Here is a 27,534-nt window from a genome sequence, read left to right on the forward strand (position 1 = left end):
TTTCAGGTCAGCCATGGGTGTACACAAACTTCGTCTCAAAATAAATCAATTAATTTTAAGTGGCTGGGTGGTGGTGGCACTCACCTTTGATCCCAGCACTCAGGAGGCAGAGGCAGGTGATCTCTGTGAGTTCGAGGCCAGCCTAGTCTACAGAGAGAGTTCTAGGACAACCAGGGCTACACAGAGAAACCCTGTCTCAAACAAACAAACAAACAAACAAAAAGATAGGCAAGGCTCTGGGCTGTATTCTCCACAGAGTAAATTAATACTGATACTAATACTATAGTATTGATGAGACAATTCTGTTAAGTCAGACAAGGCAAGCACTCAAAATATTGCCTATTAATGGTAGCCATTATCATCTTTATTTTATTTTTTAACTTTATTTTACTTCATGTGTGTATGTGTGTTCTGGTAAACATGCATATGAATCTGTTGTACATGTGGAGGCCAAAGGTTAACCCAGGGTACCATTCCTCAGCATGTGTTTTGAGACAAGCTTTCTCATTTTTACCTGGAATTCTCAAATTCAGCTAGGCTGGCCGGCCAATGAGGCCCACGGATCCCTCTGTCTCCAATTCCCCATCACTGGAATTGCAAGTGTGCATCACCACATCTGTGGGGTTTTTTGTTGTTGTTGTTGTTGTTGTTGTTTGTTTGTTTGCTTGTTTTTTGGTTTTCGAGACAGGGTTTCTCTGTATAGTTTTGGTGCCTGGCCTGGATCTCTCTCTGTAGCCCAGGCTGGCCCCGAACTCACAGAGATCCTCCTGGCTCTGCCTCCCAAGTGCTGGGATTAAAGACAGGTGCCACCACTGCCCAGCTTCACATCTAGCTTTTTAAAAGTGGGTTCTGGGGATCAAACTCTGCTAGCAAGGCAAGACTTTACCGCCAGCCGTCTCCCTGGCTCCCTGCGCTTCTAATGTGCTGAAGCTGTGTTCATCTTTTCCTTCGCAGGTATGAAGGTGGAAGAGAAGGCTGGGGTCAGAAAGCTGGATCCTACAACCTACAGGAGGAGACAGCCAGGCCAAGGTGACCACACTTTGAAACCTGATGTGACTCCCACATGGGCCTGAGAATTCCTTGAGTGTCACCATATCAGCACTCCTAATTGGAGACTGAAGAGAGCTGTCTCTTCCCACTGACTCTTGGCAGTGTGTCCGAGAAGCTGGTGGGACCAGTCTACCGTGTCCTGGCGGGCATGTCCAACCCAGGCTCACAGGCGACTAAGTAGCTGACTGACCCAACCCCAAGCCATTAGCTTACTTTAAAAACATTAGGACGGTCAGGTGGTTATGGCACATACTTTACTCCCAGCACTTGGGAGCCAGAGCAGGCAGATCTTGGAGTTCGAAGCCAGGTTGGTCTACAGAGCAAGTTCTAGGACAGCCAGGACTACATACACACACATACACACACACACACACACACACACACACACACACACACACACACCCCATCTCAAAAAGACCAAACCAAAAAAAGAAGAAAGGAAAAGAAAAGGAAAGAGAGGATGGGCTGGGATAAAGCCTTTGTTGTTTGCTGTGCGAGTGAAAAGCAGAGTTTAGCTCTCCAGAACACACGTAAATGTTGGGTGCGAGCGGGGGACATCTGTAATTTCAGCCCTTGGAAGGGAGAAACAGAATCCTCAGAGCAGGCTGGCCAGGTACACTAGTCCAGTCATCCAGCTCCGGTGCCTGAATGAATACCAGGAGAGTAATCGAGGAAGACATCTGACATCCATCTTGGCCCTCCACAGGCACACAGTGTGCGCCTGCACATGAGCCCACACGTGTGAACATGTGCACATGCCACCACCACCCCAGATAATTTTTTTGACATTATTATTATTGCTTATTTTTGTAACTCAGCTGTGCAGTTTCCGAGGTGTGAGCTTTGTAGTTGACAGTGTCAGGTCACAGTGATAAACTACTGAACTGAACATGTCTCCAGGAAGCGCATGACTGGGCATTCGGTCTGGGTGGATTAGGGCAGAGTTTCCCCCAACATAAAGCCATTGAATTTACCAGTGCTCCCAGCTATGATCAATGGCAGATACCAACATTTCGGAGATTCTGAAAACAGCAGTTCAGTTAGAACCTGCATGAGCGGCTGCGGGGATGTTTCTGTTGGTGCAGAACTGCTGCCTCAGAGCCCTGAAGTCTGTGGTAAACGGCCCCTTAAGGACAGACTTAACAACATGTGGTGTGATTTTTTTTTTCAACTGTGTGTCTGTTTGTAGTTCTGTGCCCATGTGGGTGCAGGTGCCCTCAGAGTCCGGAGTTAGGGTATCAGGCCCCCTGGAGCTGAAGTTACAGGCAGGTTATTGTGAGCTGTCCGTCTGGGTGCTGGGAACCGAACTCAGCTCTTCAGCAGCAGCATGTGATCTGAACTTCTGAGCCATGGTGTTTTGGTTTTACATCGATGGGAAAGCAGAAGCATGCAGGAGAAAGCATGCTTCAGGTTTTGAATTTGGATTTATTTCCTGGGCTTGCCAGCCGTCATGGCTGTGGAGAGGCAAGCATGAGAGATGCCCCACCACCACCACCACTGCATGCGCATTTTGACAGAACTCTCTTCCCAGCACCTGCTGGGTTGGTTCACAGGGAGAATTCTGTCTCCCCAAGCGTTGGGACTTTGGTTCTATCCAGGCAGCCCACGTCTTCCATATTGCTTCTGAAGCTGTCTCCGTGGCTGGGTTAGTCACTGCCTCCCCACTCTGTGCTGTTTCCACAGATTTCCCTTCGATACACATTGGGTTTCCAGTGCCCAGTTACTCTCAAAGGAAAAGTGACTCAAAGGGACATCTTTCAGGCCTGCAAAAAGTCCAGTGGGCCCTGCAGCCAGACAAACCACAGCAGGAGCTGCTTGGCCCAGGGCTCAGGGCCAGCAGCCGGGGAGGCGGCGTGGATTTTACCAAAAGGACCCGTAAGTTCCTTCCAGGGCATGTTCTGGAGAGCCAACCTGCTGGTGGGCACAGAGTGGCCAGGTGGGGGTTCTCTGTAGAATATGAGTGGCATTCCGTGGGCTCGGCGTTGACTCTCAGGGCCCCACTGCTCCTTCCCTCTCACGGACACAGCATACAGTCGATGTACACTCACCTGAAGCTTGCTATCCTTTCTCTGTGATGTGGAGAGCTGTGCTCTGGGCTGGAGGTATGGCTCAGAGCACTTGCCCAGCACGCATGAAGTTCTGGGTTCAGTGGCCGGCACGTGAGCCAGGCATGGTGGTGTGTGTGTGTGTGTGTGTGTGTGTGTGTGTGTGTGTGTGTGTATGCTTTCTCCTGGTTGAGGTTTGCAGAGGATTTTCATTTGATGCGGCCCCACCCACTTGCTTCTGTGACCTGCGCTTTTGGTGTCAGATCCCACAAATCACCAATGGTACCATTGTCAAGGAGATTACCGTCACCGGGCGGTGGTGGCACATGCCTTTAATCCCAGCACTTGGGAGGCAGAGCCAGGCGGATCTCTGTGAGTTTGAGGCCAGCCTGGTCTACAAAGCGAGATCCAGGCCAGGCACCAAAACTACACAGAGAAACCCTGTCTCAAAAAACAAAAAAAAAACAAAAAACAAAAAGAGAGAGAGAGAGAGAGAGAGAGAGAGAGAGAGAGAGAGAGAGAGAGAGAGAGAGAGAGAGAGAGAGACTACCCTCTATGTTGGAGGGGGAGTTTTGTGGCTTGGGAATGTAAAAAGTATTTTTACATTTATTTTGAGGGTGGAGGTTTGTGTGGTGGTGAAAGTGTGGAGTTCAGAGGTCAACTTGTGTCAGTTCTCTCCTTCCATCACGTGAGAACAGGGAGCCAGGGCTCAAACTCAGGTGGTTGACCCCTGAGCCCTCCCTCCAGTCCCTGGTCTGGAAGTTTTGCTCTGGGGTAGTTTTTTTGAGACAGTTCTTGTGGCTGGCATAAGGGCGTCTGGTTTCATTCTTTTGCAATGAGTATCCGTTGTTTACCAATACTGATTAACAACGTGACTGTCCTCTCCACATTGTATATTCCTGCTACCCGGTTAAACACCAGCTGACTCTGTCTGCAGGGTTCGATTCTAGACTATGTGGTTGTTTGCCAGGGCTGTGCTGTTTCCATCTGCTGAAGCTCTGTGAAGCAGGCAGTATAATCATCTTAGTTAATCCTGACATCACCCTGAGAGAGAGAGAGAGGTGTATCAGTACCCCGTACTTATTCTAGGAAACCAAAGTTCAAAGACATAAAGCATGATACAGCCTGCAATCAGTGAAGCTGGGAAATTAACAGCCGACTCCAAAGCCTGTGTGAATGTGTCTCTTCCTCAGTGGTTAGTCACCATGCTGGACGGGGGTAAAAATTAAAGCCTTCCAAGTAGCCAAACTGGCTTATGGTGAAAGAGATTGGCTAGTTGGGAATAAAAGGAAATACTGGTATATTCCCTTCTTCCCTCCCTCCCTCTCCCTCTCTCTCTCCTTCCTTACCTTTCTCTTAGTGTGATATAATTTAGGAACTCAATTTTTATAGGTTGGTCAAGCTGCATTCAGGTCTAGAATGTGAGATGATGATAACCCTCAAGCCACAATGAGCATGGATAAGAGACACACTTTCTGCCCAGGAAAAGAAGCATTTTCCTTGTCTTAGAATCTCTTGAGAGGCCATAGAAGCAAGAGCCTTAGATGCACGAATTCATCTCCACTCTACTCAGCTGCCAATGAGAACTTGACCCAAGACCCAGTCAGATGGGGTAGGCCTAACCTGGGATGTCCCAGCATCCAGTACCCTCATCTGTAGGTGGAAGGCTCTGGTGGATGGCCATCTGCCCCAGTCTTCTCAGGGTGGAAGTATTTCTAGGGATGAGGGAGGCAGGACTACCAGTGTTAAAATCATGTCTGTTCCAGGTGAACTGGATAGCTGGTCACACCAGACCATCAGAGTTACCAAAGGAGATACAAACAGATAAAATACTTGACTCAGTCCATTGCGCCTAGTCAGCTCTCAACACCTGTTGGTATACTTACACACGTTAACCCGCACTAAGAGCACAGAGCCCACGCCTTTTCCTCCATGAGCAGACATTTTTCTGGCTTGGTCAGCCTTGCTGCTACTGAGACGCTTATAAACTCCTTCTGATGGGAGGGGACAAGGAAAAATGTTGAAGCTATTTTCTGTTTACTGTGTATTGAACTGTTATAAGGCCATTAAAAAAAAAAAAACACCAAAGCTGGGGCTGGTGAGATAGCTCAGCAAAGAAGAGCTCTGGCTGCTCTTCCAGAGGCCCTGGGTTTGATTCCCAGCACCCACATGGTGGCTCACACTTGTCTGTAATTCCAGTCCCAGGGGATTCAATGCCCTCTTCTGCATCTGCAGGCATCAGGCATGCACCTGGTATACAGACACACATGTAGACAAAACACCCATACACATACAATAAAATAATAATTAAAGCCGGGCGGTGGTGGCGCACGCCTTTAATCCCAGCACTCGGGAGGCAGAGCCAGGCAGATCTCTGTGAGTTCGAGGCCAGCCTGGGCTACAAAGTGAGTTCCAGGAAAAGGCGCAAAGCTACACAGAGAAACCCTGTCTCGAAAAACCAAAAAAAAAAAGAAAAAAAAAAATTAAAAATAAAGCAAAGATCAAAACCACTCCAGGATAAGTGGCATAGGAGAAGAAAGGCCATTTCCTATATAGATGTCGGAGCCTCAGAGATCCGAGACTTTAGAATCAAGAGGCCTTTCATGTTGCCTTTCTTTCCTTCCTTCCCTTCCTACAAGCCTCTCTCTCTCTCTCTCTCTCTCTCTCTCTCTCTCTCTCTCTCTCTCTCTCTCTCTCTCTCTCTCTCCTGATTCTCCTGCCTCCACTTCCCAAATGCTGAGATTTACAGACATGTACCACCAGCGGTGCCAGGGATCAAACCCGGGGCTCTGTGCACGTTAGGTGCCAGCTGAGCCACACACACACCCAGCCCTTTCCCCCCACTTCTTGTGAGGAGGAGCCAAGGCACAGGACTAATTTCTCCCCTATCCAAGAGTCTCTGAAACAGACCGATTCAAACAGTCACACAAAGATGAAACGTGACAAAAAGGCACGTTGGAGAGGAAAGGCTTTCTTTCTTCCACTCACAGTCCCATATCACAGTTCATCATTGAAGCAGTGAGGGCGGGAACTCAGGCAGGGCAGGAACCTGGAGGCAGGAGCTGATGCAGAGGCCATGGAGAAGTGCTACTTACTGGCTTGCTCCCCATGGCTTGCCCAGCCTGCTTTCTTATGGAACCCAGAACCACCAGCCCAGGGACGGCACCACACACAATGGGCTGGGCCCTCCCTCATCAGTCACTAATTAAGAAAATGCCCTACAGGCTTGCCCACAGCCTGATGATATGGAGGCATTTTCTTAATTGAGGTTCCCTCCTCTCAGATGACTTTAGCTTGTGTCAAGTTGACATAAAATTATCCAGCACGGGTTTCTTTTTTTTTTTTTTTTTAAAGATTTATTTTGTTGTTTTTAATTATGTGGATCTGCATGTGAACGTTCAGATTCTCCAGAGCTCGATTTATACACAGTTGTGAGCTGCCTGCTATATTCTGGAGTTGGTAACCGAATTTAGGTTCCAAACTCAGGTCCTCTGAAAGAGCAGTGAGGGTTCTTAACCACTGAGCCATCTCTCCCGAGGTCCAAGCTGGCCTTGACTCGTAGCAGTCCTCCTGCCTCAGCCTCCCAAGTGATAAGATTATAGACATGAACCATTATACCAGGCCTATGTGATTTCTCTTTCCTTTTAAAAAAAGATTTATTTGCCGGGCGGTGGTGGCGCACGCCTTTAATCCCAGCACTCGGGAGGCAGAGCCAGGCGGATCTCTGTGAGTTCGAGGCCAGCCTGGGCTACCAAGTGAGTCCCAGGAAAGGCGCAAAGCTACACAGAGAAACCCTGTCTCGAAAAACCAAAAAAAAAAAAAAAAAAAAAAAAAAGATTTATTTATTTTTACTTCATGTATATGTGTGTGTGCCTGAGTGTGTGTATGTGTACCATGTGCCTGCAGGTGTCCACCAAAGCCAGGAGAAGGTGTGTAAGCTCCTGGAACTGAATTGACAGGCAGTTGTGACCTACCTAATATGGATGTTGAGAACTGAACCGGGGTCTTCTGCAAGAGTAACAAGCACTCTTAACCACTGAGCTATCTGCCTAGTCCCCTGTGCCCAGATGGGTGAATGCCTCAGCCATTTTAGCATTTCAAGAAATAACCTCTTCAGGAACAGGGCTTATTATACTCACACAGGCCAGCAGATCCAAAGCGGACAGAAATGGTCATAGTTTCTATGTCAGTTAAGGCCATCTGTGGTAGATTTTTGCTGTGGTCAGCATTTTGACAAGCGCCCTCCCAGGTGACCTCCTACTCTGGAACTAGAGCATGCTCTGGAAGAGAGGGCCTGCTCAGACCTTGTTTACTTTAGGGTACAGTTCATCTACAAGAGATCAGCTTCAGTGGGCAGCTGAGTCTCAAGAGAGCGAGCCAGGGGAGGAAGGAGAGACTTCTAAGAATCGGGTGTCTGCCAGGAGAGAGTGTGTCAGCTCTCAATGCAGGAGAGCATCTCACTCAAGGCAGAGGGACTGGCAGGCTTGAGTTGGAGGATGATGCTGGGGCTGCATAGCCTCTTCCAGCTGCTTCATGGCAGGTCTATTCCTCTTTTCTGTCCACATCTCAGCTCCACATCTATGCGTTCATGATCCCAGGAACCACCAAGAAAGGACATCTAACTGAGAGACCCAATTCAAACTGTCCAAACATGGATCAGATGTCCAACTAACTACTCCTGACCTGATAGGTTATGGCCAGCGACATAAGTCATGTTTTACCCAAAGACAGCTTTTTGGGGGGTGGGAAACATAGGCCGGGCAGATGTCCCTAGAACCATCTTCCACAGGAGGGGTTCCTGTGAGCACAAATGGGCAGGTTCTCTTCTCCTGCCTGAGAGAACACATTGGAAGTTTATGTAAAGCATCAGGAAAAGGAATTTTGTCAGCCATGATGAAAACAGGGCACGGGGCTTCCCAGTCCTCTCTCAAAGATTCACTTTGCTTGGCAAGAATGACCCTGGTACCTTCGGGTTCTGTCTCCCAGTCCCTGTATTCTGTGGCCCTGTGACACCCTCAGCAACCCGCATCCCCTACAACTGCGCCCCCAGCTCCCGTTTCCTGGATCTGAGGTACTTAGCTCCTTCCTTGTGGTAGCTAATCTCCCACTGATGATGAGTGTTAGTCAAATTCACTCACCCAGAAAGTATTTGCTGAGTGCTCACGCTGTGTAAGCCCCGGGGTCAGTGGGCAGCAAAGCCCTGGAAGTGGGGCAGAGCCTGACCAACACAAAGCTGAGGGGGGAGAGACACAGACAGGCCCCTCAGAGCCTGAAGTCACTGACTTTTGGTGGCCCTAACGGCTCCCCAAGGCTTTCCTAGGGTGAAGCCCATGCTTCTTGCGGGGGGTGTGGTCACCAGATCACCCTGTGCTCTACCCAAGGAATGGGCGGGCAATCTGCACCCAGGAAAAGAGCTGCTCTGTGTGCTCCATGAGCTCAGCCCTGCCACACATCCAATTTCCCTCCCAAGCCCAGTCCTTTCCTCTTCTTGTTCCTCCTCTCCATCTCCTCCTCCTTCCCCTTCTTCCTTCTCCCTCCCCACCCCTCCTTTTTTCCTCTTCCTTCTCTCCTCTCTCACTCTCTCTCTCTCTCTCTCTCTCTCTCTCTCTCTCTCTCTCTCTCTCTCTTGAAGAAAGGGTCTCTTGTAGCCCAGGCTAGCATGGAACTCACCATATAGTTGCAGCTGGCCTTGAGTTCCTGACACCCCCCCCCCCCCCCCCCCCCCCCCCCCCCGCCGCCCGCTTCCACCTCCCGAGAGATGGAGTTACAAGTGTGTGCTCTCATGCTCAGCTTGCCTGAGTCTGTTTCCATAGTTGGGCCCACTGTATGTGCCTCTTGTAGTTACAGACCAGAGGGGCCGCTACTTGTGGCATTTCACATGATGAGGGCTAGTTTGAGACATACTATGTGCACGTGGGGCCACAGGACCTTAGAGAAGCAGTGGCCCAACATGCGATGAGCGAAGCCTTGAGTGGGCAGCAGGGGGAGGTAATGAAAGGGAAGGCCGGGGGCGGGGGGGGGGGGGGGGGGAGAGTGGAAAGCACAGCAGTGGCAGGACACAGACCTGGACACTGAAAGGGACTGGGTCCCTGGGATGTTCAGGGCGGGGACAGGCTGGTGACTGGTAGGAGGAAGGAGGGGTCACAGCTACAAGCAACAACGGTTGGAATATCATCTGAAGGACTGGTTGTCCGCCGGCCACACTATGTGTATTATCTCAGTTATTCTCCACCAGAATTCAAAGCAGCAGATGCGATCATTTCTACTTCGTAAGTAGGAAACCGAGTTGCAGGGAGGTTAATATTTTGCCATTATGATACTGCTAAGAATTTGCAGCATCAGGAGATGAATCTAAGTCTGGCCTCTTCTAAACTATTAACGTCTCTCCAGTATCTTTTGAAATCCTTCTTTGGGTGTTGAGATGGCCCCTACCTCTGGCTCAGTGTGTCTGCATTTGCTACCTAGTAAGTAGGAGGACTCAGGAGGGGCTGGGCCAACCTCTCTTACAGGTAGGGTAATCTGTGAGGCCAGGTCCCTGGGTGTGGGGACATGGGAAAGAGAACCTCCTGAGATGCCTACTGCTGGGGTCTGGGTGACGGTGAGTTTTCTTGGAGCCCTGCAGGGACCTGACCACCTGTTTCTTTAAATGGGCATGACGGGAGCCAGGCAGTGGTGCATGCCTATAACCCCTGCACTTCGGAGTGTGATACAGGAGAATGTCACAAATTGGAGACTAGCCTGAGCACCATAGCTAGACCAAGTCTCACAAAACAACAGGGGATTGTAGCTCAGTGAGTAGAGGGCTGGCCTAGCATACCAGAGGCCCCAGGTTCAAGCCTCAGCAGTCCCCCAAATGAAGCAGTGGCTCCTTCTTGGCCTCAGCCAGCTCAAGGCCCACCTGGGCTGCACTCCCTCACCGCATCTCAAACAGGCCCTGCTTGCTCTTGAGGTCAGGACCCCAGCATGGGTCAGCATGTGGTTGGGGATGGTAGGCATCCCCAGGCCAACTCAGCTGCACCAGAGGCTTTCTGTGGTGTCCACTGGCTCTCAGTTTTTGTCTGTGAACTCAAGGTTTGTATTTCACCATTGCCAAGCCCCCTCCCAACTCTACGACTTGCAGCACTTGAGTATGCAGCAGGCCGGCCTGGGAGCCTCAGTGACCTCTGCTCAACCTTGCATGGCCTAAGCACTTGCCGAGCCAAACCCAGATTAGGAATTTCTCAGAGAGCAAAGTAATTCCCCGGTGGGGTTCACACATGCCCCCCAAGTGGCCAGCCCCTGCTGTCCACAGGCTGCCAGAACACATCCACTGAGGGACAATTTGACACCCTGTCTCCGTAGTGGGTACAAACAGCAAGCCCAGGAATTGGGCTTAAAGTCGGGAAGGAAGCTAATCCAGCTTCGTGTAAGGCTACGGACCCCACAGCAAACACCCCACCCCCCCACTCCCTAACAACCCCAACCCCCACCCTGTTCTCAGCGGTGGCGGAGAGAACAGGGTCTGCCAGGCTATTGCAGCCGGCTCACCTGCCACCAAAGCCTTAAGATCTTAAGGAGGTCCTGGGGGTTTGCGCACAAATCCTACCGCCCTGCCTCAACCTTTATAAAGGAGCCCGAGGAGAGGTGCCCTGCTCTGCTGGAGCCTCCAGGTCTGTCGGGGAGGGCTCACGGGGATGGGGGTGGGGTGGCGAGCGAGCGGGGAGGGGCAGTTCTGGGTGTTCTCTCTCAGTCCTCAGCTGCCACCACCCTGCTGCTGTGGAGCACACGGGTTCCCGCTTGAGCTTCATTGCTAAGCCTCCCCTCTCCATCAGACCTCAGATCCCCCGCCCGCCACCACGCCCACCCCGTCTCTCTCTTTCGCTCTTTTCTCCCAGGATTTCCACGCGATCTCATGAACTCTGTCTCTATTTTCTTTGCGTATATTCCTCTCTCTCTCTAGCTGCAATCTCCCTCCTTCCCTCTCATCCTTCTCCCGCCCTCCTCCTCCCCGCCTCCCTTGCTGCTTAACTGGAACAAAAGTGAGTTTGTTCTGTGTGGGGAAGAGGATACGTGGAGGAGGCAGCCGAGAGAACAGGCTGGGGCCGGAGGCAGCACCGACCGCCGGAGACTCCCGAGCCCAGCTGTTCCAGGGAGCAGGTACTGCCCGGACAGGCTGGTCCTGGCACAGACCTCTGCCCTGTCTGTGCTTTTTAATCTGCTATTTCTTCAGGATCTGTCCCCTTATTTACCTTCTTCCTGGCCTTGAGGGGCGTGGAAGATTCCAGATTTACGAAATATGGGGACAGAGGTCCAAGGGGTGTCACTGCCCTTTTACAGAGAACTGTGTGTGTTCTGAAGTGGCTGGGCTCCAAGGCAGCAGAGTGAAGGATGCCACAGCCTAGGTCCAGGTCACTGGCGATGGTTTGAGCCATATCACCAAGCCCAAGCTTTAGGTAGTGGAAAGGCAGCCAGAGCTTTCCAACCGGTGCAAATCTACACGTGAAGAGTTTTTGTCAAGCTGCGGATGTAGCCCAGTGGTGGAGCGCTTGCTCAGCATCCATAGGTCCTGGGTTGGTCCCCAGAAAAGCAAAATCAAAACAGAGCCGTGGTTATTGTACTCTGATCCCATGGGGAATTGGTTTGTCTCATTGGAATCAGGCAGCCATAGTGGTCTTCCAATTTGAAGGGAGAAAATTAGTTTCTTTCTTTCTTTCTTTCTTTTTTTTTTTTTTTTGAAAATGAGTTTTCTTAATGATCAGTTTTTGGATTTTTGTTTTGTTTTTTGGCTTGGTTTTTTGTGTGTGTGTGTTTAGGGGGAGGTTGGTTGTTTTATTTTTTTGAGTCAGGATCTCTCTTTATAGCCCTGGCTGTCCTGGAACTCACTATGTAGACAAGACTGGCCTTAAACTCACAGAGATCCTCCTGCAGCTGCCTCCCAGGTGCTGGGATTGAAGACATACACCACTATGTCTACAGGAATGATCCTTTTTTTTTTTTTTTTAGAACAAAATTTCCTTCAACTCAAAGCCAGTGAAGTAAGTTTAAAACAATAGAACATTTTCAAAATCAAATGCATCTGAATTAATGAAGTCCACTGTGGACCTGCACATGTAAGTTACTAGCACTTTCTGCTAGGAAAATTGTCTAACTTGTGTAGACTGTGTGCTGCCCAGAGAGCACTGTGATTCGCAAAGTCCACTGCATGAGACCGTTAGGAATGGTTCAAAAGCAAGCTCAGGTGCTGCCTGGCCCTGGATGGAGTGCCCCGAGGCAGTAGAGGCAGCAGGGAGTTGAGGTAAGACTCTGAGGAGGGTGAGTGGAGGAAGGAGTCCTTCAGCCCAAGGGCAGTTGGTGGCAGCCTACGGACTGGCAGAAAGGAATCACCTCATACCCACGCTGTTACTGTCTCACAGAAGCGGGTAGGAGCTGCAGCAGCTTATGGAGAGGCACAAAGGTCAGGGGTGGCCCTGAGGGGCACAGGAAGGGTGCTGACAGGGGGCAGGCAGAAGGCTGCACAGCCAAGAGGCTTTCTTCTATGGGCTCTGAGCCTGGAGGCTGGGGTTGATGCGGCCGATAAGCACCTTCTGTAAGCCTTGGTCAGGGGTTTCATGGGTAAGCAAGCAGCAACTAACTGTGAGATTCATGTCCAGATGGACTAGAGGCACTCTGTGTGACCTACCTTCTGGGACTCCAGGTCACGTCAGAGATGAAGGTGAGGTCGATGCCTGGCTCTACTGGGAAGTTACGGGGAAGAGGTTAGGTGTGAACAGAGTTCTTGAAAATACTGACAGTGGAGGACCTACCGATAAATAAAGATGGCAGAAGTGGGAGAAACTGAGGAGATGGACCGGGAGAGAGGGGAAATGTCATGAGGTCTGCGGACGGTTCATGGGAGGCTGAATCAGGGCAGCTGAGGAAGAAACATTCTTGAAAACACGGGGGAGATAGGAGGCCACAGGAGCCCGTGGCTGCCTTTGGCCAAGGCATTGTTCATCGTTTGATATCTCGTCACCCCTCTCACGGGCTCAATGTGCTGCAGCCACACTGCCCACACACCCCACCACATGGTATTTACAACACTCAAGCACGCTTCTTCCTGATGTGTTCAAGTCACGATTCAAACGCCTTTCTCAGAGGGGCCTTTTGGGACCAGTGTGTGCTCTACAGCCTCCCTTGGGTAGCTTCACTTTTTTCTGAGCACTCAGCACTATCCCAAATGGTCATAGATGGGTCTGTTTACTTGCTTAGTACCTGTCTCTGCCATAGAACAACCTTAGCAAGCACACGGGTCTTCTTCACGGCTTTACTTTCCAGTACCAAGGATGATGCCTGGCACAGAGTAGGGGGTTGCTAGACGATGGGAAGAGGGAGTGAGGGGAGGAGAAAAGAAGGTGCCTGAGAACTTCAGGAGGCGACTTCTAGGGGGCCACTGGTGAGGAGGCAGAACACCCAGGAATCAGGCCCACCTTGCCAGTGAGGAAAGAGCCCAAAGGACACTAGCCCATCCTTCCCGTGACTGACTGCCTCTTCCCATCACTGACTGGCTTGGGACCCAGTGGAGCAAGAGAGCGGTCTAACTTTTGTGCCAAATGAAGTTGGATCGGCCTGTTCTTCATTTCACCTTTCCGTTCCTGGCCTGCTGCTGCTGTGGCTTCCACCATTTCCCAGCCTTCACGGCCACTTATAAGACCCTGAATCGAAGCCCAGACCAAATCCTTTCTTACCTCAGAGACTCACACCTGCATCCAGTGCAAAGGGACCAGAGTTCAGCCCAACCCAGAACGTGGACTGAGTCTTAGTGAGTCAAGAAACACTCCTCCCCTGCCTCTCCCCCACCCCACCCCCTGCCTGCTCCATTCCTGTTGGCCTTGCGGCCTCCTGACCTCTGCAGGGCACTCGGCAGACCCAGCTCCTTCATTTTTCAGGGTCTCCGGCTGCTGAGCAGCTGCAGGACATCCTGGGGGAGGAAGATGAGGCTCCCAACCCCACCCTCTTCACAGAGATGGACACTCTGCAGCATGATGGGGACCAGATGGAGTGGAAGGAGTCAGCCAGGTGAGAGGGGGCCGGGATGGAGGGTGTGTCTGGGGCATAGGCTGGTGGGAGATGGCACCTCACAGCTTGAATTCTGTCAGGGGGCTCCCCCAACTTATGAGCACCTTCCTATCTGCCCTTTTTGGTGTCTAGAACTGTAAACACTAAGGAGCAAACGTAAATGGTTGTGACTGTCAAGGAAATGAAAATGCAAGAACTGAGGAGCCAGCTCAGCTGGCAAAGTGCTTGACTGGAGGAACCGGAGTTCTGTCCCCAGAATAGGCCAGTGGTGGTGCTGTGCGCGTGTAACCCGAGTGCCAACCAGGAGCTGGAGATAGGCAGGTCCCGGGGGCACACGACCAGCCGAAGTTCCAGAGCATGGGAGAGTCTCTAAAGAAGGGTGGGTAGAAACGGAGGAACAAGCTCGTCCTCTCATTGAGACACGCGCCTGCACACACATGTGCACGCTCACACACACGAATAGGCCCACACACATTTACAAACACACACACAGAAAGATGAAACAGTGACTCATGAGACCCTGAACGAGGACAAGATGGCCATGTATCCTTTCATGTCCAATGGTTCATACTAAACGCCACAGAAGGGAAAGTACCCGTCAGGCTGGAGTGCACAGCGGGGCGTTCCACAGGAAGAAGGGCCTAGGTCCGAACGGCGGGGAAGGGTCTAGGATTGTCGTTCTCAGCAGTTCGGAGAAGCAGAGGTAGAGCCGTGGAAGGAAGCACGAGGGAGTCGGGGCCCAGCTAGTGGATACAGTGCTAGTCAGGCAAGTGTGAGAACCAGAGCTGGGACTCCTAGAAGCCATGGAAAAGCTGGGCTGGAGTGGTGGTCACCTGTAATCCCAGCACTCAGGAGGCAGAGACGGGCGATTCCCCAGGACAGTGACTACCTGAACTAGTCAGAAGCTGTGAGCTGAGCTCTGGGTTAGGGGAAAGCACTTACATCAATAACCAGAATGGAGAGCGGTTGAGGAAGACTTCAGACGGCAACTTCAGCCCTGCCCACCCCACATGTATATACACCGGGACACATACCCACATGAACACACACACGTGCATGCACACCACCCAGGCATGTACATGCAAAAAAAAAAAAAAAAAAAAAAAAAAAAAGGAGCATGGAGAGAGAGCTCCATGCGCAGGAAGAGAGGAGGAAATCTATCTAGATTAGTGGGGTGCCTAGTGGTAAGTCAGGAGCTGAAGTTAACATTGGTACTGTCATATCCCCAGTGACAGAGGGACCTCTGAACCAAACAGAACAGGTTAATAGTCCCCTGTGCTCCCAAAACTCAAGAAGAAGGGAGGGAAAGGCAGGAACAGGAGGAACTGGGAGGGATCCTGAGAGCTGGAAGACAGAATCCGTGCTGTTCCTCAGCCTTTCTGTGGCTTCAATTACGCCCCTCTTTCCTAGAAAAGTAATATTTTTGTTTTGTTTCTCTGTGTAGCCCTGGCTGTCCTGGAACTTGCTCTGTGGACCAGGCTGGCCTCGAACTCTGCTTGCCTCTGCCTCCCAGGTGCTGGGATTAAAGGCGTGTGCCACCACCCATCGAGTAATAATTTTTTTAACCTCTGCTGGGTAGGGTGTGTGCACGTGGGTGTCTTTTCCTGTCTTGGGGCACACAGAGCCGTGTGCCTATGTGGAGTATCAAGGTTGATAATCTGGTATCTTTTCTCAGTTGATCTTCACTTTATAGTCTAAGACAAGGTCTCCCTTGTGTCCAGAGCTTACCCATTCAACTAGTCTCGCTGGGCTGGTTAGCTGGCTTCCTCTACTTCCTCTGTCCTGAGATGACAATCGAGAGGTCACACTCATTCGGCTTTTACATGGAGAGCCAAATCTGGCCCTCACACTGGAATGGCAGACACGTTTCCTGCTGAGCCATTTTTCCATGGAGGAAAAACCATTTTGATATTATTAAGTTAAAATCCAAGCAGTGGCTGTGGCTTGGTTGGTAAAGTATGTGCCTAGCGTACACAAGGTCCTGGGTTTGATTCCCAGCACCACCCAAGCCAGTGGTGGAAGCCCACAGCCGTAACCCTAGTGCTGAAGAGATGCGGAGGCAGGAGGATCAGAAGCTCAAGGTCATCCTCAGCTACATAGCCTGTTTAAGGCCAGCCTGGAATACCTGAGGCTTTGTCTCAAAAACAAAATGAAGCATGATTAAATTAAGATTAAATCAACTCATTTCCATCAAAAGAAACCAGAAGCTAAGGAATAAGATTTATCAGGTGGAGCTGTACTTTGGACTATAGCAAAGCCTGAATAGTTGGAAATACATAAACCAACTCCCAGCTGTGCCCAGGACAAGGTCTGCATGAGACCACTGTGACACCCAGAGCCCGAAATTTCCCTCTGTGGCCTGGGCAGTTGCTGGGCAGAGGGAAGCGCTTATTCCCACATCCTCGGGTCTCTCTGCTGCAAGGGCGCCTGGAAGAAGGACCACTGAGAGGAAGAAGGTGCTGCTGGGCTCAGGGAGGAACCAGTCTGCATCCCCACAGCTGTGGCAGTACCCTGTGCAAACCCAGGAGCCTTTTCTCATTCGTGGTTCACTGAACCCCAGTGCGCTAAGAGACTGCGGGCTCACCCTGTTCAAGCCCCGCAGTGACCCTGAGGAGGGCAGAGCTGGAATCTGGCTTCTGAAGTGTGGAAGGACTGGTAACCCACCAAGAGTCAGAGATACAGGCAGTCAAGTCTGCACTGCCCCCCACCCCAGGCCTGTCTGACCTCCAGCTTGAGGTCTCTTGTGTTTTGCTATGTGCTCTCAAGGATCTTAGCCTCCATTTATTTCCCTGTCCCCGGCACCCCCAACTTCTAGGGACTTGTTTTGACTACCAGGGAAAGACAGGACTGAAGGCAACTCTTGTGGAGTTGGAGCTAAATGCAGACAGCTGCGGAGCCTGGGACCTCTGTACCTCTCTCCAGGGCTCACAAGATGGGAAGGACAGTTCAAATGGCCAGAGCCTGCCTAGAGTACTGCCGGTTAACACCTCTGAGGGGTAGGTGTCTGGAGCCAGCCTGCCTTCTAGTCAAGTGAATAGAGCAGAAAAAGGCTTAAAAAGACCCAGGAAAGAGGGACGGCCTTCTCCTCTCTTTGCACAGTGTGAGCACTCAAAACCTCTGCCCCTAGGGGTAGTCCATGCCTTCAATTCCACCACTCCAGAGGCAAACTAGGAGGATCTCTTGTGAGTTCAAGGCCAGCCTGGTCAACACCATAGTGAGCTCCAGGCCGGCTAGGGCTATACAGTGGTATGTTGTTTAAAAAAAAAAAAAACAATTAAAAAACAACAAAACAAAGAACAGCTAACAACCATCCAAAACAAACAAACAAAACCCAAAATAACAACAAAACCCAAAAGTAGAGGTGCTTAGTCAGTCCTGCTTGGAATTTGTCACCCAATCGCAAGAATGGCAAGCATTTCTCTCAGCTAAGAGATGGTGGGACCCACCTCAGGAAAGCCAGAAGTCTCAGAAATTTCCAGAATCAAAGAGCCAGCAAATCCCCGTGGATTCTGGGCCTCTGTAGAATAACAGAAGACAGCTGAAGGGAGTGAAGAATGGCATGTCATTACAGATCCCCAGGCCCCGCATTAGGGGTCTAATCACACCCAACATCAAAGAAAGTGGGGGAGGGGTCCCTTTCAGAAAAGTATTTAATTTGTTGCAGGGAGCGCTTGCTTTATTGAGTTAGGAGATTAAGAGAGCAAAAATCTCAAATCCGCAAGGAATTTTCCCTGGTGGTGCTTTGTCGTGTTTATTAGTTTGGGGGACATTTCGGACTCTTGAAGGAGTCACTGCTGGATAGATTTAAGTGGCTTTTGGAGCTCTGCTGAGCCTTGCCCCGTGCACATAATCGGGACTGTATGTGCGGCGGTGGCGGCGCTTCTGATGTGATCAATGGTGGAAGGCCAGGCTGCTAATAAGAGAGACTGTTATTAGCTCCGTCTCTCTGGCATTCCCACATGAGAAGCCTGGCTGGCTGTTCACTGATAATGACCTTGCCGGAGGGAGGGCTGAATCAGGTGAGGTAGGGGTGACCCAGCCGCCCCATATTATGAGCAGAATCCCTTTCTCAAACCCACACTTGCCTGACTGCAAGGAAGGGGCTGGCAGGAGAATTGTCCAGGTTGGAACCGACCCAAGAGTGTGAGGGCCCTTCAGGGTTACTCAGAAATAACTAGAGCTTAACGCTCAAGAGACTTGAGGGCGAGCTCCAAATCCAAGCTGCTCTGGCTTCCACTCAGCAGCCCGAGAGCAAGAACTTGCCAGAAGGTTCTTATGAGATACATACTCTCTGAGAACATTCCTGTCATGACTAGAAAAGGGCCAAAGGGTGCATGAGAAATGGGTCAGCTTAGCTGAGTTGGTGCATTCTTTTTTCCCTTTTTGGTTCTCACGTAGCCCAGGCTGGCCTCAGACTTGCTACGTAGTTAAGGATGGTTTCGAATTCTTGCTCCTCCTGCTGCCTGGTTTATGTGGTGCTGGGAATGGAACCCAGGGCTTCATGCATGCTAGGCAAGCACTCTGTCAAGTGATCTACAGCTCTGGTCCCGCAGGAGGACACTTTCCAGAGTCCTGAATGGTTCTGATATGTCAACAGGATGGAGGAAGCTTGAACTTCCCACTTCAGCCTTGAACTTGCTTTCATTTATGATCTTGCATAATGTTCCCTTAGAATGATCTCCCTTCTCAGTGTGGGGCACAAAGCTCCTCCAGCCCTCTGGGCAGCCTTGTTGGACCAGAACTACCCCCTCTTTATAAATCTGAGTACGATTTAAAAATTCCTCTCAGTGTGGAAGTCAGCAAACTTCATTCATTCATTCAAATATTTACTAAGGTCTTACTGACTGCAAGCCTTGAGCCAAGTGCTAGACATTTAAAACTGGACTGTGGCAGATGCTCTCATTGCTCAGCTGGTTTCTCTGTAATGATGCACAGAGCCAAATAAAAGGGTATTTGGTAATGAGGATGAAGTGAGTGTACAACACAGAGGCATGACAGGTCAAGAAAGGCTACCCGGAGAAAGATTGTTCACACCAAGATGGGAGGGTGGATCATGTTAGCATAGCCAGGATATGCAATGCGGAAGAGGCCCCTGAAGCAAGGGGCTGGGGAGATAGCCTGATGTGGAGCACTTGCTTAGCATGTACCCAACACATGAGATGGAGTGTGTTCAGGGTGGTACGGCTGAAGACCAAGATGGACAGTAGAGGCTGGGCATATATATGTTCCTTATGGATGGAGAATATGGCAAGGCTATCAGCATCTACTATGGTCCATGAGCAAGACTGTCAGCACCTGCCATGGCCCATGGGCAAGGCTGTCAGCAGGTCTCATGCTGGCCGAGCTATGGAGACTGAGGTTGATGCTGAGAATTTGGGGAACCTGAAGACTTTTTGTGAAAAGACAGAGTTCTGGATGTGAGACAGACCTTTGGTTTTAGTGCTGAGAAGAGATAAAAGGAAAAGGCATGGGCTGGGGAAATGGTTCACAGATGAAGCCTGGGCTGCACAAGGTGAGGGACCATGTTTGGAAGTCAGTTGGTTATTTGGACAGCTCTGCTGAGGGGCTTGTCTAAGAGCAGAAGTCTCTGAAGCAGAGTGTGGGCTCAAGGGAAGTCTCCAGCTTGATAGATAGATAGATAGATGATTGATAGATGGATAGATAGATGATTGATAGATGGATAGATAGATAGATGATTGATAGATGATAGATAGATAGAAGATAGATAGATAGATAGATAGATAGATAGATAGATAGATAGAGACAAAGCCCAGGCTGACCTCGAACTTACTATGTGGCAGAGGATGACTTTGAACTTGTAATCCTTCTACCTCCACCACCTGAGCTGAGATTAAGGTGTGGGCCACCAGAACACTTGCAGACAGTGTTTGTGTGATTATACAAGTTAATATGTGTGTACATGAACATGTACACGTGTTCACATGTGTATAGAGGCCAGAGGTCAGTGTTGAGTGTCTTCCTCCATTGCTCTCCACCTTATTTTTGAGGGCTCTCTCAGTGAGCCTGGGGTTCACCAATTGGCCAAGCTGGCTAGCACCAAGCTCCAGAGACCTGCCTATCTTTGCCCTGCTACCCTTTCCCCCAGGACCGGGGTTACAGGAGCACACCACTACCAGGCCTTTTCTGTGGGATTTCAACTTGTGCAGCATCTCTCCAGCCCCCCACACCCAGGTTTTTATGCAGTCCCAAAGACCAAATGCCACCTCCCTGACATGCTAAGCAAACTCACAGCCAACTGAGCCACATCTCCAACCCCAATACCACTCCTGTTCATTCACTATTGAGTGTGGAACCCAGGACCTTGTGTATGTTAGGCCACTGCTGAGCTGTGGCCTCTGCTTTGGTCTCTGAAGATGAGAGATGTGAACCTATTGGGTGATAATAGAAATGGGGCAGAAGAAAGAATGACTTGAGGGGACAGGGAGCTGAGAGGGGCTTGCTGAATAGAGCCAGGCCCTCGGTGCAGGTGGGGCTCCCCACAGCTTTGAAGAGGGAGCGAGGGAGGGGGAAGAGTAGCAGGGAGGAACTGCGGGTTGCTGGTATCCAGGAAAGGGGGTCCAGGTCTATGGCTGTTGTGTTTCTGGACAGTGGAGTCGGGTGTGGAGATTTGAGGTCCGGTGAAGGTCTCCAGAGCTGTCACCTTCTGCTGACCCACTGGTCTGAACGATGGAGATTGCTGTCACCAAGCTTTTTGTCCATCTGGTGTCTAACCTACTTTCTCTCCTCTTCCTTCACTACCAAACACACACACACACACACACACACACACACACACACACACACACCCCTGAAGTTTATGGTAAGCATGCAGGAAAACAGGAGTGAGTGTGTACATTCAGGAATGTGTATGTGCGTTCAAGAGAGAGAGAGAGACAGAGACAGAGAGACAGAGACAGAGAGAGGATCAACTACTTCTGGTATTGTTACTCAGTTGCTATCTACTTTCTATGTTTGGGCTCTTTTCCTTTCACAATTATCTGTTTGTATGTGCAAATGTGTGGGGGAAGAGTACACGTGTGTCATGCACACATGCGGATGTCTGATGACTTCCTGGTGGCAAGCACCTTCACCCACCAAAGCCGTCTTGCCTGGTTCCTTCTTATTTTTTGAGATAGGCTATCTTGTTGGCCTGAAGCCTGCTAATGTAGCTAGACAGGCTAGCCAGCAATCCCCAGACATCTGCTCATCTCTGTCTCCACTACGGGGTTGCAATCTCACATCAATCAGGGCTCCCAGGATGCCTCAAGTTATCTTAGTTACCCCCTTCTTTCATTCTAAAACAAGACAAAACAAACAAACAACAGCTGTGTTAGGTCCCTCTGGAGAATGAAGACAAGCAAGGCTGAACTTGTCCTCTGTGTTCTAGCACAGGTAGACGCTGGGGAACTTTTTCTGTTGAAGGATGGGATGAGAACATCTTGGGCTTTGGGCTCATGAATAGTATCTTCTCCTGCCTCCTCCTTCTCTCCCTCCTCCTCCTTCTCTCCCCTCCTCTCCCTCCTCCTCCTCTCCCCTCCTCTCCCTCCTCCTCCTTCCCTCCTCCTCTTCTCCCTTCTCTTCCTCCTCCTCTCCCTCCTCCTCCTCTCCCTCCTCCTTCTCTCCCTCCTCCCCCTTCTCTTCCTCCTCTTCTACCTCCTCTTCTTTCTCCTCTGCCTCCTCTTCTTCCTCCCCCCTCCTCCTCCTCCTTCTCCCCCCCTCCTACTCTCCCTCCTCCTCCTATTCCTCCTCCTCCTTAACAACGCCTTAAATATGTAACAAAAGCTGAGCCTGTGATGGCTCAGCTCAGTGCTGGCCAGGTGACCTGAGGAACCCACATACAAAGCTGGATGTGGTGGGGTGTGTGTGTAACCCCAGCACCCCTATGGGATGGGAGAGGGGGCATCAGAGAGCCAGAAGCTCTTGGGGCGACTGGCCCGGAGTAGGCAGTGCAGCCGCAGGAACAAGCCAGCCCCTGTCCCGACAAGGTGGAAGGCGAGAGCCAACCCCTGCAAGTTGGTCTCTGACCTCTGCACGTGTGCCATTGCATGTGTACGTGTACTCGTGTGTGGATAAACATTCCTCTTAAAAGTTATTATTTTTTTTGTGGGGGGGGACATGTATGTCTGTATGCCATGTGTACGCCTGGTGCTTACAGAGGCCAGAAGAGGGCATCAGAACCCGTGGAACTAGAATTACAGAAGGTTGTGAGCAGTCATGTGGTTGCTGGGAATTGAACTCAGGTCCTCTAGGCAAGCAGCCAGTGCTCTTAACCACTGCCCCATCTCTCCAGCCCTGAGAAACTATTCCATCTGAGCTGACCATACAAAAAGGCTGCAGTCCCTCCTAGCTCCAGGAGCCTTGTTTTCTGACTTTTTGCAGGCGTGTGCTCAAATACAGGGTAACTGAGACCCAGGATAGCGTGCGCAGGGTTTGAGAACACAGGCTCTGCTGTCAAAGGACTTGTCCTCAGACCCTGTCTCTGGCAAGCTGCATGACCTGGGGGAGGGTAGCTGTCCTCTAAGGGCCTCAGTCTCCTCATCTGTGGAGGACAATGGAGTAAGTCATACATGTCACGTGTATTACATGTCGCCAATAATTCCCAAGTGCCAGACATCACCAAAGCCTTGCCGAGGTTCTTGTTTGGGTGGGAGCTCCACCTCAACCCCTGGCACCCTGGCATCCCTATACCCAAAGAGTCTGGAATGTTTGGAAGGAGTCTGGTGGAAGATCCACCTCAACTCCCCTCCCCTATCTTTTTCCCTAAGCCCGCCCCTTCAAAGCCCACCAAACACAGCTCCTCCCCCAGAGAGGCTCGAGACCACGCCCACAGGGTACATAAGTGGCATCCCTGAAAGCAGACGTGGTTCTTCTGGTCTTTCTTCCCCATCTCCTCTCTGGAGGACTGGAGAATCACCCAGGAAGGCTTTACCCATTAAACTGGGGCTTTTCTAATTTGGTCTGATTTGGATTGCTGCATTGGTGGAGAGACTTATCGGGGTGCAAAAAAACTTACCAGTTCTTAGGCCAGCATAAAGGAAGACTGAATTACAGAGAGCCAGGTAACCATGGCAGGAAGAAAGTGGGTTCATTCCTGAAGAGTCTAAGAAAGAGGGCCCCATCTGTCTGGTCTGGTCTCAGGCACGTCTCATCTTCTGAGATGGAGGCTTCTGGCTCCTTATCCTGAGTCTATTAAACAATGTAATCACTTAGCCAATGTGTCTCATTTTGATGCTATACTCAGAAACATCTTGATGATAATTTGACTTTTCCCATATGTCTACCAAGGAGAGAACACAAGGGCTGGAAGGGGAGAGAGACCAGCCCTCTCAACGGTTACAAATCCTACTGTAAAATAGCAAGTTGTCCATTAGGTTTATACATACACTCTATTGAAGCTGGTCATTATTAGCATCTATCTGATCAGCTCTAGGGCCGAAAGGACAAACTTATGCTTCTGGTGCTTGCCAGCCCCTCCGCTGCCTTCTAAACTCGGCATGTGTCAACATTTCAGCCATGCTTTCATATGCTCTAGTCCTTTAAATTCACTGCCAAGCTTGATGAACCATGGGTTTGTGTTTAGATTGGTTGTAGAAACCACGTGCTCTATTTCAAATACCTACCTTCATGCTTTAAAAGTGCTTTAAAAGTTACATTTTATTGACTTGTGTGTGTGTGTGTGTGTGTGTGTGTGTGTGTGCACATGCATGTGTGTCACAGAATGTATATGGAGATCAAAGGAGTCGGTTCTCTCTCTCCCTCTCGTTCCGTCACGTGGGGTTCTCAGGACTGAACTCAAGCGCTCAAGGCTGGCAGCAAGTGCCTTTATCTGCTGAGCCTTCCATCAACCCTGTGTGGTTTTATATTTTTTTATGTAATTTATTTTTATTTTGTGTTCATTGGTGTTTTGCCTGCATGCATCTGTGTGAGGGTGTCAGGTTCCCTGGAACTGGAGTTATAGACATTTATGAGCTGTCATGTCGGTGCTGGGAATCGAACCTGGGTCCTCCGGAAGAGCAGCCAGTGCTCTTAACTACTGAGCCATCACTCCCATCCTAGCTGTTCCATTCTTAAGGAACTTTCATTCCATTTCCGTACACCATCCAGACAGGACTTGCTGAGTCCTCGGACATCTCTGGGAAAATGACAATTGGCTCATAACTGAATTAACACTCCCTTTCAGTCTATGCTGGGACACGCAGGGTCCTGACATGACTCATCGGGGAAGTTAAGTAGCTTTGCCAGATGCTGGGGACCAGCTCACATTCATACTGCTTTTAAGAAATGAATCCGTGGGCTCAGCAGTTAAGAGCATTTACAGCTCTTCCAGAAGACTGGAGTCAGTTCCCAGTACCCACAGTGGATGCTCACAACTGTCTCTAACTCCAGTCCTAGGACATCTGACACCCTCTTCTGGCCTCTGCAAGCAGTGCATACGTGTGCTGCATTATTTCATACATGCAGGCAAAACACTCAAACACATAAAAAGAAATAAATAATAATTTTTGGAAAAAAGAAATGAACCTGTTACACTTATAAAAATGAATTACAGGGCTATTGAGATGACCCAGTGGATAAAACTGCCTGCCGCCAAATCTGAGTACCTTTCGTTCCCTGGGGCCTGTGTGGTAGAAGGAGAGAGCCAACTCCTGAAAATTGCCCTCTGACCTCCACAAGGACACTGTGGCATGTGCATGGCCACAAAATTACACACACATGAACGTCCCAAGCAAGAAATGCAATAAAAATGTTTTAGTGGATTACAAACAGGCCTTAGACAGGTGCTGTTGAAATGACCTAGAGAAGTTAAACTTTGGGGTGATGGGTGAAGGGGTGAGAAAATCACAGCATAAAGTCAGGGGTGGCCCAGAGTGACCACAGCAGGGGTGTGGACTTCATGTATCCTCGGTGAGTAAACTTAAGTTCATGTACGATAGCAGCCAGGTGTGGTGACACAAACCTACCAACCCAGCACTGACAGTTCAGGAGTTCAGGAACATCCTCAGCTACGTAGCAAGTTCAAGGCCAGTGGGCTGCAAAATAAAAATCAAAAAAGAAACAAGGGAAAAAAAAGTATATATTTTTCTTTTTAAAAGTTTTTTAATCCTTTATTTATGTGTATATATGTGGGAGAGTGGATTCATGCACATGTGTGCAGGTGCCGGAGGAGACAGAAGAGAGTATGGAATCCTCCAGAGCTTGATTTATCGGTGGATTGTGACCTGCCTGACACAGGTGTTGGGAATTGAGCTTGGAGCCTCCACAAGGGCAGTACATGCTCTTAACCGATGAGCCGTCTCTCCAGCCCCAAACAGAATTCTTTGTTTTTTTTTAAGATTTATTTTTATTTTTATTTTGTTTTATTGATTTATTTCATGTATGTGAATGTTTTGCCTGAACGTAGGTATGTGCACCATGTGCATGCAGTATCCTCAGAGGCCAGAACGGGCCACTGAATCCCCTGGAACTGGAGTTACAGTTTTGAGCTGCTCAGTGGGTGCTGGGACCAGAACCTGGGTCCTTTGGAAGAGCAGTAGGTGCTCTTAACTGCAGAATTGTGGCTCCAGCCCCACTGATATGTTTCTTAAAGTAATAAATGTTTAGAATCAACATAGCCTTATCATCAAAAGTTGCATTTCTCAGGAGATTGTATTGCACTTAAAAATTATTTAAAATGGTCCTATGTGGCAAGCCCTTACAAAGCTGAAGCAGGAGGGTCACAAGTTCAAGACCAACCTGGGCTACAGTTCAAGTTCAAGACAAGCTTGGGCTACATAGGGGACTGTTGCAGTTAGGGTTACTATTGCTGTGATGGAACACCATGACCAAACAACTTGAGGAGGAAAGGGTTTATTTGGCTTACAATCCACATCACTGTTTATCATTGAAGGAAGTCAGGACAGGAACTCAAACAGGCTATGAACATGGAGACAGGAGCAGATGCAGAGGTCATGGAGGGATGCTGCTTACTGGCTTGCTCCTCATGGCTTGCTCAACCTTTTTCTTATAGAATCCAGGACCAGCAGCCCAGAGGCGGCATCACCCACAATGGGCTAGGCCCTCCCCCATCAATTACCAATTAAGAAAATATCCTACAGGCTTGCTCACAGCCAGATCTTATAGAGGCATTTTCTCAATTAAGATTCCCTCCTCTCTGATGACTATAACTTGTGTCAAGTTAATATAAAACTAGCCAGCATAGAGACCTTACATTAGAAACAAAACAAAAACAGACAAACAAAAACAAATTCCACTGAGTATCTCAGCTGGTTAGAGTGCTTGCCTAGTGTGCACGAAGCCCAAACAAACCAGATCCCATGGAGCTGGAGTTAACAGATGGGTGTGAGCCACCATGTGGCTGCTGGGAATCGAACCCTAGTCTTCTGCAAGAGCAGCCAGTGCTCTTAACAGCCTAGCTGTCTCAGCAGCCCTTCCATGTCTTCTTTAAATAACACTGACATCTGATTCCCAGTGCTCTGGACTTGGCCTCAAACTCAGCCATGTAGCTGGGAATGATTTTGAACTTCTTTGTTTAAATTATCTAAAATTTAGCCGGGCAGTGGTGGCGCACTTCTAAAATTTAAACAAAGAAGTTCAAAATCATTCCCAGCTACATGGCTGAGTTTGAGGCCAAGTCCAGAGCACTCAGCCATGTAGCTGGGAATGATTTTGAACTTCTTTGTTTAAATTATCTAAAATTTAGCCGGGCAGTGGTGGCGCACGCCTTTAATCCCAGCACTCGGGAGGCAGAGCCAGGTGGATCTCTGTGAGTTCGAGGCCAGCCTGGACTACCAAGTGAGTTCCAGGAAAGGCGCAAAGCTACACAGAGAAACCCTGTCTCGAAAAACCAAAAAAACAAACAAACAAAAAAAAAAAAAAAAAAAATTATCTAAAATTTATTATGCATGCATGTGCCTGCACAGTTGTATGATGTGGGGCAGAGGTGACTTTTCAGAGTTGGTTTTCTCATTCCACCTTTATGTGAGTTTCCTGGCATCATGAACTGGATCACTAGACTCCCGGCAAGCACCCTACCCACTGAGCCATCGGGTCAGCCAACCTTGAATTTCTGATCTTCCTGCTCCTACTTCCCGGCTCCTACATTGGGTTTTGCTGTTTGATCATTGTTTTGTTTTTGTTTGAGACAGGGTCTCCCTATGTAGCCCTGGCTGGCCTGGATCTCACTATGCAGACCAGGCTGGCCTCCAACTCACAGAGATTCACCTACCTCTGCCTCTGCCTCCTGAGTGCTGGGATTAAAGGTGTGCACCACTGCACCTGGCCATGCCAGGTTGTTTTTTCAAGTGGTGCATGGGGATCAAACAGGCTTCCTGCATTGTGGGCAGGCACTCTACTCACTGAGCTACAGCCCCAGCTCTGTCTTGGCTTTCAGCCATTTCTAGACCTT

The 27,534-nt window shown here is 49.8% G+C and overlaps 1 protein-coding gene across 2 annotated transcripts in view; it reads left to right on the forward strand.

Annotated features, from left to right (window-relative positions):
* The first annotated feature begins 2,745 nt into the window (after positions 1-2,745).
* Positions 2,746-27,534, forward strand: part of Slc4a5 (solute carrier family 4 member 5) — a 79,265-nt gene continuing 54,476 nt past the window's right edge. Inside the window, exons 1-2 of one of the 2 annotated variants that reach the window (XM_052719254.1) lie at positions 2,746-2,925; positions 14,000-14,129. In XM_052719254.1, the coding sequence (XP_052575214.1) occupies positions 14,077-14,129 (53 nt within the window). In that variant the 5' untranslated portion in view covers positions 2,746-2,925; positions 14,000-14,076. Of the gene's footprint in view, positions 2,926-10,998; positions 11,232-13,999; positions 14,130-27,534 lie in introns of those variants that run through there. The other variant, XM_052719253.1, reaches the window with a different exon arrangement.

This window comes from Peromyscus californicus, unplaced genomic scaffold (assembly GCF_007827085.1).
Source record: "Peromyscus californicus insignis strain IS unplaced genomic scaffold, ASM782708v3 Scaffold_6__1_contigs__length_162567912, whole genome shotgun sequence".
In the NCBI taxonomy this organism is placed as follows: Eukaryota; Metazoa; Chordata; class Mammalia; order Rodentia; family Cricetidae; genus Peromyscus; species Peromyscus californicus.